This window comes from Mesocricetus auratus, unplaced genomic scaffold (genome assembly GCF_017639785.1).
Source record: "Mesocricetus auratus isolate SY011 unplaced genomic scaffold, BCM_Maur_2.0 Super-Scaffold_100055, whole genome shotgun sequence".
Taxonomy (NCBI): domain Eukaryota; kingdom Metazoa; phylum Chordata; class Mammalia; order Rodentia; family Cricetidae; genus Mesocricetus; species Mesocricetus auratus.
Window position 1 is genome coordinate 4,875,050 of NW_024429232.1, and position 21,239 is coordinate 4,896,288.

Below are 21,239 nucleotides of genomic sequence, written 5' to 3' on the forward strand. Positions count from 1 at the left end.
TCAGTTACACAGAGTCCATATTCTAGAAAAGAACATCAACCTGGAGCTTTCCACAAGCATAGGGGTTACATGTGGCAAATGGCAGTTTTGACTGCTGAGATGGGAACATCTACTACCAATTAAACCCTCCTTTCTCACAACTCAACACCGAATTTGGTTCAGTGTATGGCAGCGACAGTCAATCAAAATAACCCTGGGCACCTGGGAGACGTCTGATCTACAAGAGATGTCACATGAAATAAAATCACTGCAGTATGTGCAGTGACTGAACGCAGACCCTGAGGACCATGAGGAACCAGCTCAACGACAAATGGACTATCTGACCCACAGCTTGCCCACTAGTACAGACAGAGAACCTGAAGCAGTGACTGGTAAGGCAGAAAGCTGGTGGTACTTATCTTTTACTCTAATAACTCTGACTATCACCAATCAAGGTCTCTGGCCTTGTGTTTCTGATTCCATGAAAAATATGGCAGCATACCAAATGAGGTCCAGGACTAATCAATCACTCATTCATACTAGACAGGCAGATGTAGTTATCTCAGAAGACCAAAACAAAACAATCTTAATTCTAGAAAGTTTACAAATAGAAAGGGGGCAGGAGGGGGTGTCAAATGGACAGGAGAGTACTCCCAAAGAGAAAAAAGCAGCAATCAGAGTGGTGTGAGTACTAGTCCTGCATTATAGTTGTCAGTGGGGTATGTATATGGATGGTCTCTGTTGTGGAAGCCACCACCACACCAGGTACTCGAGGACAGAATGGAAAGCTGGCAGAAGGCAAACTTCCTAGTCCTTAATCTCTGTGTATTCTGAATATTAAATATTGTGAATATACCACAGCTTTTAAAATAAATGTAAAGCCAGGTGTGGGGCACACACCTTTAGTCTCATCACTCATTGGGCAGAAGCAGGCAGATCTCTGAGTTTGAGGCCAGACTGATCAACATAGTGAATTCCAGGCCAGCCAGGGCTACACAATGAGGCCTTGTCCCAAAAACAAATTTATTAAGTACAATGAGACCTATCCCCAAAATAAATTATTAAGTACATTAACTACTCCCCTAACTAAAGCCAAGGGCTGGGAAAAGCTGCCTTCCAAGTCTTCAGTCTTGATTTTATTTTGCCTTCCATGATCAATCTACTGATTGAAATATTGTTAATTCATCATTCAACCAACAATGAAATCAAGGCCTAGAGTGACATAAGTAAACAGGAGACACACACACACAGACACAGGGTCATCTATCATCACTGTATTTTTAGCCAGTTGACAAAAATCATTAATGGTCCCTGATAAGCATCTTTCTAAGTGACTACTGTCACATACAGTAACAGGAGTCTGAAGGCAGGTTGTGCCAAGGAAACCAACTGATCTCTAACACTGTAAAACAACCAGCTCAAACCAAACTGTTACAGCAAAAAGACCTACTTAGTAACACAGGAAGCAGCTACAGGCCTATGCCCACCAGGAGGGAGCCAAAAGATGTCTACAATGAGCAATGAGTAACATGGGCCAGGGATGGTCAATATGTTAATATCTAGGGCACAAAGCCCAGGGTTCCATACCCAGGTTTGCCTAAACTGAGCATGGTGGTGCAAGCTTATAATCCCAGCCCTCAGAAGGTGGAGGCAGGAAGATCACCCTGGAACAAAAGAGACCTTGCTCCTCCCCGGACTGTCTAAGGCTAGATGCAAACCTGAACATGACCAGGACTACCTACCTCAGTCTTCACTAATATTAAGTTGGGAGGAATGAATCAGCCTATGGCTTCAAGTTCCAATGTACCATATAAAACATGCAGTAGGCCTGTGAGTACAGCAAACACAGGATATATGAGACCCCGGCTGCACACCACTCCATTTTCTCCTAGAGAGATGTACAGTACAAAACTGATGTGGTACTTTCAAAGTACCAGCTCTGCCAAAGCTCCCACGGAAAGAGGCAGCCATTGTGAAGATTTCCTCAAGTTCCAACAAAGTCCCCAAGACCACTCTGCCCACTACTGACAGTGAGTGTCCCTGTTAGTTTCTATGAGGTGCAAGCTGATGAGTTAAGCAGTGTGATGCTGAGAACGACCACAAAACTTGATTTTGCCTAACTGCGCTTTCAAGTCACACAATTCTATCATCCCATCCCACAGCAACCAAGATGCAGCAGGTAAGGGCTGCCAAAGCTGCAAGATCTCATCTGCAGACACTTTTACATGGGGTGGAAAGCTGAAGGAGGGAGAAGCTGACCAAAGATCTACAACCTCTGCCTTCCACCAAGATTATTTCTAACCCTCTCAAGAATTCTGTGGAGCATGCTGAATTGCAGAAAGAAAAGAGTTAAAAACAAACTTAGGGTTGCATGCACTAGTGTAAAAGTCCAAGAGAAGATAGTAATCTTTGCAACTAGCTTCATACCTCGAGGCAGCTGCTTTTCTACTGGCCCCAGAATCAAAGGCAAATGAAGCAAGCCCATCACAAAACCCACCAGCTTCCTGGAAAGCTGAACCAAAGTCCTGAGAAATTCATTCCTAAATGAGATCCATATAGGTCTGCTCTGAAAGCATTCTGTCAGCAATTAACATCCCCTTCTCCAAACAGCTGCCAATATGCAGGGGGGAAAGTTCTCAAAATAAAACAGTTGAAAGAACTTCCCATGAGCCTCTCTGTTTAAGTATTCCAACTTAATGTAGCCGGAGGCCACACTGGGGTCCCACAGCCCTGTCTGTAGTTCCTCTAGCTCTCCAAGTGCCAGTTCTGGCCCTGTTCTGGCCACACCCACGCCCACCTCCACCTCCAAAGCAGGAAGAGTCTGTCCCACAGCCACCAATCCATCTCTCAAAATCATCCTGCTTTGCTTGTGGTACTTCCAATTAGGATCAGAAAAAAAAATCAACACAGCCAGAAAGAAAAATAGACACAATGTCTCCTTTGAACGCCATATATGCCTGAGCCAGATGTGGTAGCATACATTTTTAGTCCTAGTACTTGGCAGGCGGATCTCTGCGAGTTACAGGCTAGCCTGGTCTACACAGTGAGTTCCGGACAGCAGGGGCTGGACAGCAGGGGCTGTAGAGACCCTGTCTCAAAAATAAAAAGCCATATACCTGGAAAAACCCTAATATCCAAAGCAAAATACTCAACAAAGAAGAAACCAAGGAACCAGTCTCTATGTGGCAAAGACCTCACATACAAGAAGGTTATAGGAACCTGGGGCCTTTGAAAAAGAAAGAAGTATGCATGGCTTAAGACACCCATCTCAAAACCTCCGTTTCCTCCCTTGGAAAAACAGGATTTAATGCTGTTAGTCAAGCCCTATCTTTGATAATTCAAGAATATTACCCACTTTGTGATGGTGTTTATCATGAGTACTCATGAAATCATGACATTTCTAGATGCCACACAGTGCAAGCCAAGTCAGAAGGGGTGTTGCAGCTGCTCCCCCCCCTCTTAGAACCTGCGGCATCCACTCGGAATATGCAGCACAGCCAGTAGCCCTTAGCAAGCCTCTACTTCACTAACTGGGGAAGGCTGAAAGCTGGAAAGCAGTCCAGGGTTATAAAGGACCCAGAACAAGCAGCTCCAAGTGAAACCAGAGGGGAGAACAAGGAGCAGAAAGAAAATGCTTATAAAATTCTTCTATAAATCTACCAAATGCGTCAAACTTCCTCATTTTCAAACATATCCAACAGGAGTGATCTAAAAACACAAACATGTGTTGTGTAAAACGTCTCACTTACTATTCTTCCTAGACCCTTCAGTATCTGATGAAACTCCCTGGCTAATCAGGAAGGTTAAGGTCCACAATGACCAGATACATTTAGTAGCAACCGCAGTGCTATAGCTCAGCTGCAGCCCTCCACACTCTCTGGGCAGCATGGAAAAAGGTGAGTCAACAGGCTGCTCCAGGGACCCTGACATGTTAGTTCCAAATGCCTTTCTCATTGGTGTGGCTCCTTTTTTCCTTAACACACTATTACAAAGGAGCTTTTCGACATACACACGTGCAGTCAATTAATATCTGACTACAGGAAACCAAATACCAGGTTGCCATGCCCACCTGACACATCTGTCTGTCCAATTCCGCCCTAGCTTCTGTTCTCAGAAAGCTTTTTCACCTTTAACCCTAATATCAATGGAGATATCCAGTAACACACACAGAGCATGCAACACCCAGCCTTCACAGGAGCCACAAGGGCCAGACCCTCAAGGAAAATCTGGGGAAAACTATTAAAGCCATCTGTGAGACAGAAGAAAAATCTTCACTTCTACAAGAACAGGGTTCCTTGGCCACTTGGGGCAGGTACAGTATCCAATCCCTAAGGATTCCACAGTCTAGGCAGGAGGGGTGGGGATAGACATCTGATCAAATGCTAATCTAGAAAGTCCTGTAACAGGGGCTGAGGGCCTAGTGGGTAAAGTGCTTGTCCCACAAGTGTGAGAACTGGGTTCAGATCTCTAAACCCACATAAATACCAATGGGCATGACGGCCAGCCTATAATCTGAGCTAATGGGAGGCACAGATTGGGAACCATCTCATTAACTAGACTAGCAAAAAGGCAAGCTCAGGGCTCAGTGCAAGACCTACCTATGGGCTGGTTAGGGGCACTGACTGTTTTTCCAAAAGACCAGGGGTTCAACTCCCAGCACCCACATGCAGCTGGCAACTACCTAACTCCAGTTCCAGGGGATCTGCCACCCTCACACCAATGTACATAAACTAAAGTTAAATAAAACTTTTAAAAAATTAAAAAAGGAACCTATGTAAGAGAGAGTGATTGTGGGAGATAACAGGCATCTATTTCAGGCTTCCAAACCCACAAATGCACCAGTGAGCATACACACACATGCAAACACACATACACATGTGCATACAAAGCATACATATATGCATATCAAGAGAAAACAAAAAACCCAACTAACTAAACTACAGACACTGGCAGATGAGAACAGTCAGGAGACATCTGGGAACAATCAACACTCAGGCAAGTCCTGAAGACTGGACCTTAAAAACAAGGGGTAAGGAGGCCAAGGCAATGAGAGAGAAGAGGCAGGAGCAGAAACAAAGTGGAGGCCTGGCGTCCTCACAAACTACAAGTCTTGGGACATGGACATGAAGGTAGATGTAGAAAAAGAAGGGGCAGGTAGACTAACAGGAGAATAGGTGTGACCCTGGGCAAGCACAGGTTCCAACAATATTTTGAGCAGTTAGCAGCATATCTGCTTTTGGGGAATCACTCCTATCTGAAGCTGGCTTGAAGATACTGAGAAAAGAGGTACTCCTGTTCAATTCACAAACCCAAGCCATAACAAAACAAACAAGCCCAGCTATGGTGGGTGCGCGCCTTTAATCCCAGCACTCAGGAGGCAGAGGCAGGAGGATCTCTGTGAGTTTGAGGCCAGCCTGGTCTACAGAGCAAGTTCCAGGACAGCCAAGGTTACACAGGGAAACCCTGTCTCAAAACAAAACAAAAAAGCCAACACAGCAATCAATCTACTTAATGCAACACAGTCATTCAACAAACTTTAATGATTTGAAACATGTTTTCCCTGATCCAGAAGAACAACCACCAATCTGCCACCCACCTCCCAGGAAGGCTTCCCTGGATTCTATAGGCAACTATACTACCCTCAGCCCCAGCAAGAACCAAGATATTTCAGTAGCCTTCCATTCTTACAAAGAATGAAGCCCCTCTACACACACACACACACACACACACACACACACACACACACACACACACACACACACACACCCTCAAATCAGGTTCATTCTCTTCCTCCCCCTAGATATAGAACAAATGAGGTTCCCCAGTTTAACACACTGCTCTTCTCCCAACTCCGCACTTAATCAATCGGAAGCACATTAACCACTCTATGCTGATCAAGCAGTAAGCAGGAACTGACTGAGTGCCGTACAGCAGGACATAAGGAGAGCTGGGAATCAACATTTAGCACTGATAGGCACTTTAAATAATCTCAGTTACTCATTGGAGTAGCTCATAAGCATTCATTCTTCCAGGTAACAGATGTGCATGCAAGAACTCAGGACCTTGCCAAGAGTTGGCAAATGGAGAAGCCAGGACTTAAATCCAAACAGGAGAGTCTAATGGTGTTTTACTACACCACCTGTAAAATATATAGATAACAAATGTTCATACAACCAGCTTGGTAATAATAGGCTCTCCCCCCTATAAAGGAAGAGGTAACCCTCTGAAGTCTCAAATACGGAATCATCCAGAAAAGTCAGACACAACTAGATGATAACAAATGGAATCTCCAGATGCTGCTAAAAAGGTGACTCCTGAACATTAATAATCAAATACGTTCTGGCTCAGGCACTAAATAAAGAGAAGACTCAGAGGTTAAGAGCACTGGCTGCTCTTGTAGAGGACCTGGGTTCCTTTCCCAGCACCCATACTGTGGCCTCAGTTCCAGGAGACCTAACAGGCATACATGTGCTACACATACACGCATACAGGCAAAACAAACATTCGCACATAAAGTAAAATAAGCAAATCTTTTTTTAAAAAAATTAAATTCAGGTTCAAATAATCAAAGCAACTCCAGAGAAACACACGCTCCATACACACTCCCCTCGGAGTCCCTACGATGATGTCTGGGGGGTGGAGAGAAATGCCCTGCTGCTCCCTCTCTCTCTTACTTGATTTCCCAGACCATTTTGCCAACCCAAATTACAGAAATATGTCCAGGATTCACATGGCAGTTCTGATCCGCTTTGTCCCAATCCTGGCTCAAGCAGCTTTGCACTACCCTAACTAGATCAGCATCAGCCAATGGGCTTATTCAAGCTGATCTGTGATGGATTAGATAATGAAACCTTAGCCATGTAAGCTGCCCGATCCTACTGGGGCAGCAGGGGAAAAGAGTAAGAAACTCGATACTGCTAGGGCCACCTAAACGCAGCATGTGCTTGCCATGCCGCCTCCATCTGTCTGCTCATGCTCCAGATGCTGCCATTTCCCTCCCACCACCTCTACAGCTCTTTCTTTCCCTCCCGTCTCTACTTGAAGTTTAAGTGTGCCCCAGAATAAAGGTGCTTATGATGTTGTGTTTACAAACAAGTAACAAAAACTCAAACAAATCCACTCTCTAAACCATTGTTTCTGCAACTAAAGCCCAACAGCCATTAAAGGCCCTGAGAGACATCAGACTAGCACCTCACCAGCACCGTTACCATACGTGTTTACACTAAGGATTCTGCTTTGCTTTCCCCTTGTCCTGTAACCCTGAGGTCTGTCTGCACTGGTCTGCTTTACAGCAACATGAAAGCTCATGCTCTATTTAACTTAGGTCAGGTTCAAATGCCAGTGTGGTAGAGAAAAGAATGGCAAGGTGTCTAGAAGAGGGAAGGGAGTGAAGGCACAACCCCCTCAGTCTGAGTAACTTAGAAGAATTCTACTTATAACTCAAATACACCCTCAGGGTTACATTTCTGGGCTTCCATGTCATACATGAAAGGAAAACTGTCAAAAAAAAAGAAAAGATAATCAGTGATTTTTTTCCCCTCTTGACTATGCCTCAGTTTGCTCCACCTAAATGTGTCCTCCCAAAATTCAGTGGACGCCCTAGCTCCCAGAGTGACAGTATTTGGAGGAGTCTTTGGAAAGGATTAGGATTCGATGAGGTCCTGAGGGTGGGGCCACTGAGATAAGCATCATTACACAGCTCTCGATTTCTCTACTCTTGATGCAATCAGTGAGCAAAGACCACCTTAGCAGATAGCCAGACCCTCACCAGGTCCCAAACCTCCTGGCACCATCTTGGACTTTTACTGCTGTGAGACATAAATGTCTGTTAGTTAACCACCAGTGGGTGACATTTGGTTGTGGCAGCCTAAGAAACTAAGGCAGAGAGAAATGAGGTTTAAGTTATTTAAGTGAGATCTACCCACAAAATTACTTGAAAGGAAAGCAATTATTGAGTAGCTTTACTGAGAGCAGCATGCCCAGCAGCAGAAACAAAAACCAAAAGAGGGTCCAAATAGATACCTATCAAGAAGGAAATCAACCTGAAAATGAGCAAAGGGAAGATAAGCAACTTCAATAGACACTGAATTCACACACAGGATACCTGGGAGCCCTCCTCTGAGACCAGGAAGAGCCTCCCTCCCTACTACTAATGTCACTAAAAAGTGAACTACACCTGATGGTCAAGATCTATAATTCTAGCTACTCAGGAGACTGACTTGGAGGATAACAGGCCTACTTGGGCAAATAAGTTCAAGACAGCTCAGTGGTAGATAATTACCAAACACATGAGACCTCAGGTTTCATTCCCCAGAATGTATGCATTTATATACACACTAATACACACATACATGTACACCAAACTTGTTCACACTGCTGAACTCACTTAGCTACTCTAGACTGATAACTATGGTCAGAAGTAGTTACTAGGCCACAAAATCATCACATACCAACCTTTCACTGCCATAAAGACTTTGGCTGAAGATTATAAGTAGTAATTAAGATACATCTTATCTATCTTATCTTATACTGCAGCCAAATTCCTAGAAAAGTACATAAAAACACAAATTTGGCAGGGGGTGTTCAAGACAGGGTTTCTCTGTGGCTCTGAAGGTTGTCCTGGAACTCGCTCTGTAGACCAGGCTGGCCTCGAACTCACAGAGATCCGCCTGTCTCTGCCTCCTGAGTGCTGGGATTAAAGGTGTGTGCCATCAATGCCCCCCCCCAAAAAAAGCTCAAAAAAACAAAATTTTTGATGATTAAATTATTTGCAATCACTAGAAAGGCTGAAGGCTGACCCAAAACATTCCTGTGTGTGTCTGGTAGACCCTCCATGTCATATACATCAGCCTTCCTCAAGTGGGATAATTAATGTGCTAACATCTACATGTTACACACTTAGCTTTCCACTAAGTGCTGTAACTATCTCCAGGCTCCAATTTTCACAGTCTCATTTCTCAGCCATGCTTCAATGGTCATACTGACTCCATCTCTTCCCTCCAACTCCACAGTCCAGGTTTCTCTACTTGTCCACTCTTCCCTGGCTAAGTGGACTGACTCTCCTCTGCTCATAAGACAGCTGTGTACTGTTCTAGAGAGCAGTGTCGTCCTCTCTCCAGGTTCCTCCTGAGCCTAAGGTTTACAACATAAGCCCAGACTCTGGAGCCCCAGAGCTCCACTTTGGAAGTAATGATGTCCAAAAGCTACAGAGTCCAACCCAACAAGACTCAGCTTTGGAACCTGGTTTAGGGTTACCGTTCCATTTACTAAGTAGAATTGACTCAGTCAACTACTGCACTCTGGAAAGAAAAAAGATTAATTCTTTGCCCTCTAGGGCACTGAGTAATTTTGTGATGGTCCCTTTACTCAGGAATCTCATGATTAATTTAATCCCTATGTTATTTGTAAGTGGTAAATTTTAACTTCGATTTAACAAACATTGAACATTTATTATAAACCCAGGTATTATGAAGAATAAACAAGGGAAATACAGTTTCTGCCTTGTAGAAGCTTACAATCTAAGGAAGTAGGCACAATAAAGCCTCTAACGACAATTAAAAAAAAAGACATAGGTACATATAAATATACCAGCAGGCAAAAGCAGAATCTGATAGCACCAACTATGCTGTTGTAATGTCTTCAAGGACCCAGCTATGACTTCAGAAAAACTGCAGCTGTCTTCAGATATGAGGGGAAAATATATGCTCTAAGACAAATCCATATACTGAAAAGCCTATATGACGATAAGATCTTTACATAGAGCCTCCAGGCCCATCTAAAGTGCTGGTTTTAACTCCTAAGAGGGCCCATGCCTGTGCCTTCATTCTGTAGCAGCTACACTGGCCTCCCGTGCAGCATACCAGACTGCTTCCCTCCCAATGTCTCTGGGTTCCTCTTCCCTAAACCACTGAATTGCCTGAATCCTCTTCCCTAAAACCTCTGAATGACCCACATCTTCACTTCAAAGGCCACCTACAGAGAAACTCTGCACCATCTCTAAAGCTGTCTATCCCTTTATCTGCTTAATTTTCTCACAAGCTAACAAAAACCGCTGATTTGTCTCTTTCCATGGGCTATTAGTTCAATAAAAGTAGGGTTTCTTTATATATTCTCCAGGGTTAAAACAGCGCCTAAACACCACCACTCAGGAGGCAAAGGCAGGAAGATCTATGAATTCAAAACTACCCTGGTGTATATAGCAAGCTCCAAGACAGCCAGACCTAAACTGAGAGATCCTGCCTGAAAAACAAAACAACAAAAAAACAGTACCTAACAGTATCACAGCTGCTTGATAAAACACTAGTTAAGTATCACACACCCACAGGGTTTTTTTGTTTAAGTTTTCATTCATTTGTCTCCCTGCCCAGGTCACACGTACAGATAGGAAAGGGAATTTGGCTTATGTTTTTAAAGAAAGCAACCTAGAAATCACTTCATACAAACACTTTTCCAAATAAGAAAACAGAAGTCCCAAAACGTGAGTTTTCCCCAGGATAACAGAGCTAGTTACAAACGGGGGGGGGAACCTAAGTCAATGATGACGTTAATACCTGTGTGACACGGTGTAAGAGAACTACAATAATGAGCTGGGCATGGTGGTACATGCCTGTAATCTCAGAAATCTACCATTAAGGCAGAAGCAGGAAGGTTAGGAGTCCAGAAGTTCAAGGTCATCCTCAGCCACCACAATGGGTTTAAGATCAACCTAGGCTACAAATACCACCCATCTCAAAAACAAAACCTGTAATCAAAAGAATGCACAATGGGAAAAGTAAAAGTATACAGAGTAAAACAATTCTCTATGGGGTAATCTAAGTTATCCAATTGTACCCAAAGGACCTAATTCATTCCTTCCTCTGAACATCCCAACGTCCCTATGCACTACCTCATTTCCAAGTATCACTATCCTTGGCCATTGTGAAAGCAGTCAGCAAGTAATAGACCCTAGGCAAAAGGATGGGAAAGCAAAGAGATTAACTAAGACTAATAGAGAGAAGAAAAAAAGTGACTACACGCGTCTTCAGATGTGTGCACACGCCAAGTGAATGTGCCCACCAGCATCTCTATCCGGTGGTTCCTCTTTATCATCCAGCGCTAACCCACCTCCCTGTCTCACCATTCTTCCTATGCCTCTAGACTGGCCTCACAATCACTCTGCCCAACACACTACTTCTAAGGGAAATAAAAGCCAGCAAACAAAAGAATTCAAAAATAAACACCCAGGGAGTCCTTTTTAACTAGACCAACGGAGGTCATAGTGTGGGGTTCTGCAAAGGAGACAAGAGGCACATTGCAAACATGCCAGGCTTTAAGTACAGCTCCTTCCCTGCCACAGGAAGTCAGGCAAAGCACAGGAAGTCTTCAGCACTGCAGAGATTTCCACGAGTGGTGTAATGGAGAGAGCACAGGAATGGGAATTAAACCAGCTATCAGGGTGGCTTTAGTCAAGTCACCAGTCTTTGTTAAAACATGCTGGAACCTGAGCACACCCTTTCCCACCACACACACACAAGGATGCAAAAGTACTAACTCTTCCCTCAAAGTGCACATCAGCTATTCCACGTAACTCTTCCAAGTGTATTAGATTGAGAAGCCCTAGTGGAAAAAAAGATGGGTATCTCTAACATTCTATGGTTCCAAAAGAATTAAACAGCATCCCATTGCTGATGAGTGCGCCTCTCCATTTCATAACCAGTGTTTTCTAAACAGAGACCAAATCCTAAAGCCTATAAAAGATTCATGCCCTTCCTCAAACTAAGTAGTAACCGGCAGCATCAGTATCTTTGCCAACCCCTCATCAGTATACCCTTGAGGCCACAACTCAGAAACCAGTGTCATAACAAGCCAATAAATTTTCTTTTCTATTCCAGGACACTAAGGAACTCGCCTTACGAGTGTAGAACGCAACGGATAAAGCACAAGAGGGACAAGCCCGGTGTCTGTCTCCAGACTTATTAGCACGCTGCACAAAACCGCTGAGACTGAACACCACGGTGCCTCCACACTACCAAACTCCGCGGACTTCTCAGGACTCCCCGAGTAAACTGATTGAACCCACAAGCTGAGCCACATCCCCTTTCAGCTCTCTCCAGGAGTTGGCTGGCTTTTCAGTCTGTCCACGCATGCCGCTCCCCTTTCCCCATCCCAGTGTGCCCAGGGTAAACCAAAAGGCGCCCCGTTCTTCTCGGGAGCTCTCCCACTAGCTTCTCTCGCCCTCGACTCGGCCCAACAGCTCTCCTCCGGACAAACAGATCCAGGATGCTCAACTTCTCAAGGAACTGGGGACGAGCTGAAGAAACAGACTGCATCCCGATCCTGTTCAGTCCCCCAACTCCAACAGGAAAATCCCACTCGCCCGCGCTGCCGGCGGGGCCCCCCTTAGGAAGCACAACCCCTGCACCGGGCCCCAAGCCCACTCTCCAGGCAGGCCCACCCGGCGCCCCGAGGCCCGAGCGCTCCGCGGCCCGCCGTCACCGGGCGCTCGTCCCGCGCGGTCACCTGCATCCCGCCGTCGGCCGCCTCCTCGGTGCGCGGCCGCTTGCTCAGGCCGGGCTCGGGTCCGTCTGCCCCCGCTCCGGGCACCGGCAGCTCCAGCTCCGACTCCCGCTTCATGCCCCGGGCAGCGGCACCGGGCCCGAGCTGAGGCGGCTGCTGCTGCGGCTGGCCGCCTTCCGCCATCCGCCCGCGCCCCCTTCGCCTCCGGGAGCCGGGCGACCCGCGACAGGCCACCTCCCCCTGGGCCTTGGAGCCGACAGTCGCGACAGGCGGGCGCGCGCCGGCCCCGCCCCCCGCGTGCGTGCGTGCGTGCGCGCCGGCCGGGAATCCCGCTTCGGCTTCTTCGGCTTCGCTACCGCTCCGGCTCGGGCTTCGGCTTCGGCACCGGCTCCGGCTCGGCTCCGGCTCCGGCTCCCGCTCCTGCTCCGGCTTCGCGCCGGCCGCTCGCTCGCTCGCACGCACGCGCGTGCGCGGCTCCCTCCGTCCCTTGGTCCTTCAGTCCCGCGCTCCTTCACCACTCGCCCGCTGCGCGAGGAAGGGGGCGGCCCGGGCTCCCGGCGTGGGGAGGGCTGTTTATTTGGGAGGAGGAGGAGCGCGAAGCCGCAGCCAGCTCACTGGTCGGGATCCTCCGTCCCGCCACTGTGGCAGCACCGGGAAGGCGGGGAGAGAGAAAGGAGGGAGAGAGGGAGGGACCTGGATGTGTGGGATTCGGGCCGCCCGCGCGAGAGGAGGCTGTGGTGAGGGGGCGTGGCTACGCCCCTCGGCAATCGCCGCCTGCCTCCGCGCGGGCCGCCCGCGGAGGCCGTGAAGGGATCGGAAAAGCTCGGGAATCTCCGGGATGCTCAGGGAGGCAAGGATCGGGAAGGGTCCGCCTCTTTTAGGGCGGCGGCCGGAGAGCGGAGCTGGAAGGACCCGGGTACGGGGCAGCGGCTCAGACTAGATGTATTAATTGTGCGAAGTGGGTGGCTTTTTCTCTCCCGTCTGGCTGCCTGGGATTTGGGGGAGCCGACGGGCGCCCGGCGAGAGGAGGGTCTCTTTGCCTGCCTCCTCTCCTGCCCAAGAACTGAGAAGTCTAGGAATGAAGACTCATATGCTTTTCTATGAGTAGAATGGTCGCATTCCTGATGAGCTTAATAATGCTCCATGCTTATAAGAGCTTTACGGTTTACACAATGCAATCACGGACCCGTTTTCGCCTAATGGATGAACCTGAGTTTGCTCAAGTCCTGGAGCTGAAACGTGGTCGGTCCAGGTCGCATTCTCTTGTTTTTACTCTTTGCTACCTGAGTACCTCACTGCTTATCAGCTTTGTGCAGTAGGTCTGTCCATTCTGTGCCTGGTTGTAAATGGGAACCGCATCTTCCTCTCTGGGTCCCATACTGTGACATGTACATGGTGAGGGAATGTTACACAATAGCCTAGCTTCTCACCTTTCCCTCGCTTGCTACTTTAAACAAGTTAGTTTGTTTTGTTTTGGATCCTAACTGCAGTATCTGTAAAATAATCATTTGAATCAGTGGCTCCCTTGGTACCTTTCTAACACCGCCCATCTCCATATTTGTCATTTGGTAAATTTCATTTTTCACAGATAGAGGCTGCTGCTGGCATCTAGTGAATAGAGGCTGGGAATGTTGTTCAAAACTCTCCTGTGCAAAGGACAGCCCCCACAAGAGAGAGTTGTCCAAAACAGAATGTCAATAATTCAGAGATTGAGAAACCCCGGGCTAGATGATTTCTAAGGTCACTTGCAACGAGTCTCTGACTTGGCCTTTGAACTTGAATTAAACACCTGAAAATGGGCAGAGTGTTGAAGGTCTCTGTTTCAGAGTCAGACCAGCCTAATGAGGCCCAACGTGCAAGCTAATGGGAAAAGACTCTACAACTTGCCTTGAAGCTGGCTTTTCCTACTGATTACATTGTATATTTTTAGACTGCAACATCTCACCCATTGACACCTTAGAAGGTCTTGACACCTTATAGAAGGAAGCCAATTAGTGACTCTTGTCCCTCAGTTTCTAAACCTACAATTAGCATAATAATAGTATTTTTAAAAGAATTGTTATGAAGATCAAATGAGTTATGAGTATTAAGAACTTGGTCGTGTTATGATTTGAGTCACAGAGTCCTCCAAAGGCTCGTGTGGTAACAGCTTATAGACTTGTGGCAAGTGTTTAGATCATGAGAACCCACTTACTAGAGCCTCATGACATACACAGTGGGTTAATGCATTGACTGATTCATAATTGGGAGGTGTTGGAGGAAGGTAAAAACTGGGAGGTGAGGACAGATCGGAGGAAGTGGGTTGCTGGAGCCATCATCTGAAAGCCTGTCTCTAATCCCCAGCCTCTTCTCTGTTTATCTCCAACCTTCTCCAATCTACCCAGAGGTAAGTTTGTTCCACCATGGAATCCTTGCCGTACTGTTATTTATGCCTTACTGTCCTCACTCAGACCCAGGAGCCACAGAGTGACCAGGACCTGAAATCATGAGACAAAAATCTCTTTTAGTGGGTAGATACTCTTGAACAGTCCAACTTAATGAGCGTATATCCTTTCCATACTGACACAAACACTGCCGGCTCCGACTGTGGCAGTTAGCAGACACAACAATAGTGGGAACCCTGGCTGAATTTCTGAGGGTGACTCCAGAAGAGCTGCAGGGACCCACCTTTCCCTCAGATGTCTAGCAAAAGAAAAGAGTTAATTATTGTTGAGGTTGCTACATAAGGTGGCTTGGATGAGGCTAAGTAAGAGTCAGATGGGACAAAGCTCCACAAGCCACCCAAGGGTGTAACCACGAACGTTACAATTATTCATTTTTACTAAGCCTCTCATCCCTCCTTTGTAAGATGACAATAGTAATAGTCATGATGTTTTTCTGAGCATTAAATGAAAGCATTTAGCAGAATGCCTACTGTAGTAACTGCTTAATAGGCAGTAATTATTTGTCATCTAATTTGTATGATGCCAATAAGCTGCTGGCCAGGAGCTCATGGATCTGGGAGTGGAAATCCAGACATCTTTTTTGTTTGTTTGTTTTTGTTTTGTTTTTATGAGACAGGGTTTCTCTGTATTGTTTCGGAGGCTATCGGTCCAGCCCAGCCTCGAACTCACAGAGATCCGCCTGCCTCTGCCTCCCGAGTGCTGGGATTAAAGATGTGCGCCACCACCGCCCGGCCAGACATCTCTTAATATGACTGTTTGCAGCACCAACCTGGAAGCACACCTGCCTGCCAGCTCATCATGCTTAGCTGAACAGCTCCCACCTGACTCAAGGGTCTCCTCCAGGTAGCATCCTACAGGAACAGACAGAGCCTGACCCTGTGTCCAGCCATGATAGCTTGAAAGAAACTCAAGGTGTATCTAGGCCCACCTATGGAGCAACAAGGACTTTTTTTTTTTCAAGCCATGGTTGGTTTCTTGAATTTTTTTCACTTGCTAAACTGCCATCTTTAGAATAAGTCTTCCCTCCCTACCTGCTTTGCCAAAATTCTGTCATCTAAAGAATGTCAGATCCTTGAGAAATAAGATTTGGGAGCAGAGCTGCTTATCACTTAAATTATAGCTACTCAGGTAGTGCCCAAGTCCCTAAGAGGTAAAGCAGTGAAGTGGAGGAGTGTTTGGATGATTTGGAACCAAAAGAAAGAGCAGCATGCTTGCAAACACACATAAAGCATTTAGGGAGCAAGAAGGGACTAGAACGGGCTGTGTTAACAACATACGCTCCTCTTGCAGAGGACCTGAGTTTGATTTTGAGCACTCACATGGCAGCTCACAACTGTCTGTAACTCTAGTTTCAGGGGATTCAACACCCCCTTCTATCCTTCAAGGACAGTACACACACTATGCACAGACATTTATGCAAGCAAAAACAGGTAAAAGGTGAAAATAAACTTAAAAAAAAAAGAAGACTGGAAGTCTGCCAAGGAACACAACAAATACAACTAACTGCAAAAGACAGCTCATTCCTTTCTTAAAGATCTGAAGCTACTTGTCTAGAAATAGATACATTGTATAACAGTCTCCTCCAAATTCAAACATTCTGTCCTGGAGGTTAAACTCAAGAAGTGAACAATTGCTAGGCCTCAGGAAGGTCCTGAAACTTAAAAGATTCACAACGCCCCTCCCCCCAAGGCTATATAAGCAGTAGGATCCCCAGAGATTCTCTGACCTATGGAACTGCCTATAAGTCTGGCAATGAGCTCCAGGTATGCAGTTTATGTGAGTCATCGCCCATGCTAGAATGGACTTTTCTTTGATGCACCTGCCTTTGAGTCATCCATGTTGCTGAGATAACCCCTCATCCGCACTACTGTAACTAGCCCTTATAAACTCAATGGCTCACAAGCTATATCTGGGTGGAACTGTTTCTTTGGGCTATCACTGGTGCCCTGTCTGGGGTGAACAGACATGAATTCACATCACCCCAGGAAAAGTCACACACCAAAGCATGAAAGAGTACAGAAGACAATAACATTAAAGACTCTTTACAATATGGGGAGCCGGCTCCATGGTTAAAGCACCTGCTGCACTAGTGTGAGGGCAAGAGATCAGATGTGAGCATGACAGCCTGCCTACCTGTAAGTCCAGCGCTCCAGAGGCAGAGACAAGGGATGCCTGGAGTGAGCCTAGCCAGACTAGACTTACCAATGAACTCTGGATTCTATTGAGAGCCCTTGCCACAAAGAATGAGGTAGAGAGTGACAGAGGAAGACCCTCAGGCCTACACACACACACACACACACACACACACACACACACACACACACAGGTTCACATATGTATGCATGAGACAGTAAACTTTTTTTGTTATTGTTCCTTGGCCTTTCATCTAATATCAAGTGCAGTACCTGTTCTTATTTTAATATCTAGTGCACCCTCTGAGGACTTAAATGGATTTTTGGAGTACAGAAATAGACTACACACTTGCTTGGAAAAAGAAAGAGAAAAAGAATTTCCTAGGAAAAAAAAACGAGAAATTACTGCTTTCCTGACATCTTTTCATCTATCCATTTAACAAATTATGGACAGGCTTCTCAAATACCAAGATGACTAAAATTTGTTCTTAGTACCAAACAGCCCATCACACAGGAAGAAAGAATGAACAAATGAAAAGCTAATTGTAAGCCGGGCATTGGTGGCACATGCCTTTAATCCCAGCACTCGGGAGGCAGAGGCAGGTAGATCTCTGTGAGTTCGAGACCAGCCTGGTCTACCGAGCGAGTTCCAGGACAGAGTCCAAAACAATACAGAGAAACCTTGTCTCAAAAAACCAAAAATAAAAATAAAAAGCTAATTGTAATACATCATGATTGGAGTTCATCTCTCACAGCAGGCAAGAATGCGGAGAGACTCTGGCGTCAGCTAGACATGGGTGTAAGTCTGGCTTCCTTTACAGTTCAGTTTGTGCAAGAACATTTGCGTTGACGATGACCAGTTTGCCTTTTTTGTCACGTACACTGCCCAACATTCACTGTCCTACTCATCAAGTCACAGCTTTGTTCTCAGCCTTGAGGAAGGAAAGGAGAAAGGGAGGGAGGGAGGGAGGGAGGGAGGGAGGGAGAGAGGGGCAGAAGGTGGGGAACCTGGGAAAGGCAATTACTCCTAAGCCCGATGACCTGAGTTTGATCACTAGGATCACTAGGATACACATGATGGAAGGAGAAAACTGACTCGCCACATGCACCAACACATACACACACATGCACACACACACAGACACACACACACACACACACACACACACACACACACGATACAATGAAAAAAATAAAGGAACAAAGGAGGCAAAGAAGGAAGGATTCCAGGCTTGCTGGCAGCTAAGGACATGCATGTAACACAATTGTGGATCTCAAGATGTGCATAGGAGGTAGCATGCCTTCTCAACTGCTGAGACAAACCCATGAGAGGGAAAGGGTTTTTGCTCTTTACCCTGGTGCCTGCTAGACTGCAAACAGGTAAACAGCAGTCAGCCATCCCTGCAGCAGCAAGGCAGCATTCTGAGAGTGGTACTGGAGAACCACCAGACCCGCACGAGCCCGGCTGCCTGCAACTCACTGTTATTTGAGAAAAGGAAGTTCCCATTTGACTAAGACACCATAGATAGATTTCAACATGCAGCCAGCCCAACTCAAGTCCTACCTGATAGGATCTATAAACAGGATAAAGGTAGTGTCTCCCCTGGGGTTTCTTTTGAGCACTAAATAATGCATGGAACAGTGAGCGTAACACCTGGTTCACAGACACTGAGTGAGTGGTACCAAAGACCTTTTACTCATCACTATGTCCCTCATCCTTATTAACATGACTGTCACGTGTGCCCAAACCAAGAGGGCTGCAGAGGTAGATGCTACTTCCAGTACTGGAGGAGATAGAACAGCTTTCACCCAGAATGCTACATATAACTGGGTCTTTAAAGATGAACAAGTTTGCAGGCTATGGCTGATTTGGGGGAGGGGTTGCTTTGTTTCTACTTTTCTGTGTTTATTTTGTGTGTGTGAAGGCCTAAGGAAAACTTGCCACCTTCTTGTGGGCAGGGCCGGGGCCATCAGACTCAAGCTTGCAGGCTAGGACTTTAACTCACTTAGCCACCCTGGCAGCCCCAGGCTATGGTTTCAGATGAAAGAAAAATAAATTCTTGAGTCTGCCTCTCCTGGGTAGGTGATCAGGAGCTAACTGTTTGGCTCAGGAACAATGGCAGCGGTCTTCAAATAAACAGAGACTATAGTGAAAGACAAGTGGCCTTTCCATCTGGAAGTGGGGACCAGAGCATCCGTCCACAAGACAGTTACAGGGCCCCTAGGAGATCAAAACTCTTAAGAAAGATGGGTTCAGACCCTTAGTCAACCCAGTCCCGTGGTTATCAACAGACATGCACAGCTGATGACATGTGTCTCTTCAGCTCTTAGAGAACATGAGCTTGACTTACTTAGACCTTTTCTTGATTCCTGTGTCCCTCGAACCTAGCAGGGACACAGACTACTGTAGGTTTTGTGAGATTGCCACAGCATGTAGCTATTCCAACAATCTTAAAGATATTAAAAAGGACACCCCAGTGGGCCAGGTAAGCTCAGTGGTACAGTCGGGTCCAAGATCCTCCCCCAAACAGGTAGAGATCCCCCAGCAGAGCAGATGCCCCTAGACTGCAGTCCTAACTGTACACCCCTCTAAACAGAATTCTCAGAGCTCAGGTCACCCCATCTCCAAAACTGGCCATCTCTCTAATCAGAGACAGAACAGTGCATATAAATAGAAGACTGCTCTCTACGAGAAAGCCCCCACCCCCACCCCTCTGGCAAAAAAAGAAAGACGGAGAATACCCTTGGTAATTCAGCGGTCAGAGGAAGTGGAAGCAACTCCTGCCGCGTGGCCAGCAGGTCCCAGAGCAGATCTAATGAGAAACTGAGTTCAGCAAAAAAAGACCAGGAGTTGCTTAAGCCTCATTAGAACTGTAAAAGCACCCGTTCGAACGCAAGCCCTCTATTGACTCTGACCTCGCTTCCCAAAGTCCTCTCTGCTTGTGGCATTATTGAACCTGAGTTCCTGGCCTGAGGAAAACCTATAGGCCAGGACCTTGCCAACCCTTTCGCCCTTCACATAATGTGTTTGTCTGGTTTCTATTTCTGTAGTTTGATGAAGGATGATAGCAGGGTATTGAGCTGTTGTTTTTCATTTAGTGCGGTCTCCACCCTCGCCCTGCCCCCTGCCCCCTACCCTGCTCTTAAGTCATTTTTTCATTGTCTGATTTGTGCCTGGCCCTGGGTTTTTATTGCTTCCTCACAGAATGGAGGAAAGCCTTACTTTATTCCGTTTTCTAGGTGCAGCCTCGTGTACCCGTCCTTCCTGAAGGGAATCACGGGGTTTCAATACTGGCGACGACCTGGGAAGGGAGGGGCAGGGAAGCGCAGATATCTGCCGAGAGCAGCCCCGAACTCGTTCTGTGTTTTGTCTTGTTGGCCTTTCTCTTCTCGCTTTTAATTCTCACAAAAGGTCTGTGAGGAAGTAGGCAGCATTATGTCTCCTTCTATAAATGAGAAAATAGAGACCTAGAGAAGTGAAATGACCTGTTCAAGGTCACATGGGATAATTAATGACAGACACTCCTGTCCCTTTATTCCATTTCTGTCCCTTCCAATGCAGCCCTGTCTTTGTGTGTGTGGACTGTGGGCAAGTGTGTGCGTGCGTGTACGTGTGTGCGTACGTGTGTGCGCGTGCCTGTGTGTGTGTGTGTGTGTGTGTGTAGGTCAGAGGTCAATCTTGACACATAGTCTCTCTCTCTTTCTCTCTCTCTCTCTGAGACAGATAATACCACTTTGTAATCTTAGCTGGCCTGGAACTTGCTACAAGGATCAGGCTTGCTGCAGACTCACAGAAATCTGCCTGCCTCTACGGCTAAAATGTGTCCCAGCAAGCCCCACTCAGGGATGCCCTCCAGCATCCCAGTGCTGGTCTAGGAAGTGTGCACTTAATGTCCGGTTTTGGTCTGTTTGTTCTTTGATATGGGTTCTTGAGATTGAACTCATATCCTTCTTACTGACTGAGGCATCTCACCAGTTCTGCAGACACCTCTTTAAGGAAAAAAGAGACCAAAAAGGTTTAACCTTTATTCTCAGGCACAGAGTTTAAGTGTCTTGATCAAGCTCTGTGCTGGTGGCTTTTTGAATCAAGGGATGAGGTCTTTGTTATCTTCTCTGTCCCTGCTGGGGTCTGCTCAAGTGTCCTCCTCTGGGTTCCTGTCTGACTGTCAGTATCAATCCCATCAGCCTT

At 46.5% G+C, this 21,239-nt stretch overlaps 1 protein-coding gene across 20 annotated transcripts in view; it reads right to left on the reverse strand.

Annotated features, from left to right (window-relative positions):
* The window catches only part of Rbfox2 (RNA binding fox-1 homolog 2), a 248,293-nt gene extending 235,445 nt beyond the window's left edge, over positions 1–12,848 (reverse strand). For 6 of the 20 annotated variants that reach the window (XR_005873370.1, XM_040736272.1, XM_040736264.1 and 3 more), the window contains exon 1: positions 12,478–12,841. Coding sequence is in view for 19 of the 20 variants with exons in the window: in XM_040736272.1 (XP_040592206.1) it covers positions 12,478–12,657 (180 nt within the window). In the remaining variant the exon portion in view is untranslated. Of the gene's footprint in view, positions 1–12,477 lie in introns of all 20 variants that reach the window. The other 14 variants (XM_040736260.1, XM_040736278.1, XM_040736258.1 and 11 more) reach the window with 8 other exon arrangements.
* Between the last annotated feature and the right edge of the window lie 8,391 nt (positions 12,849–21,239).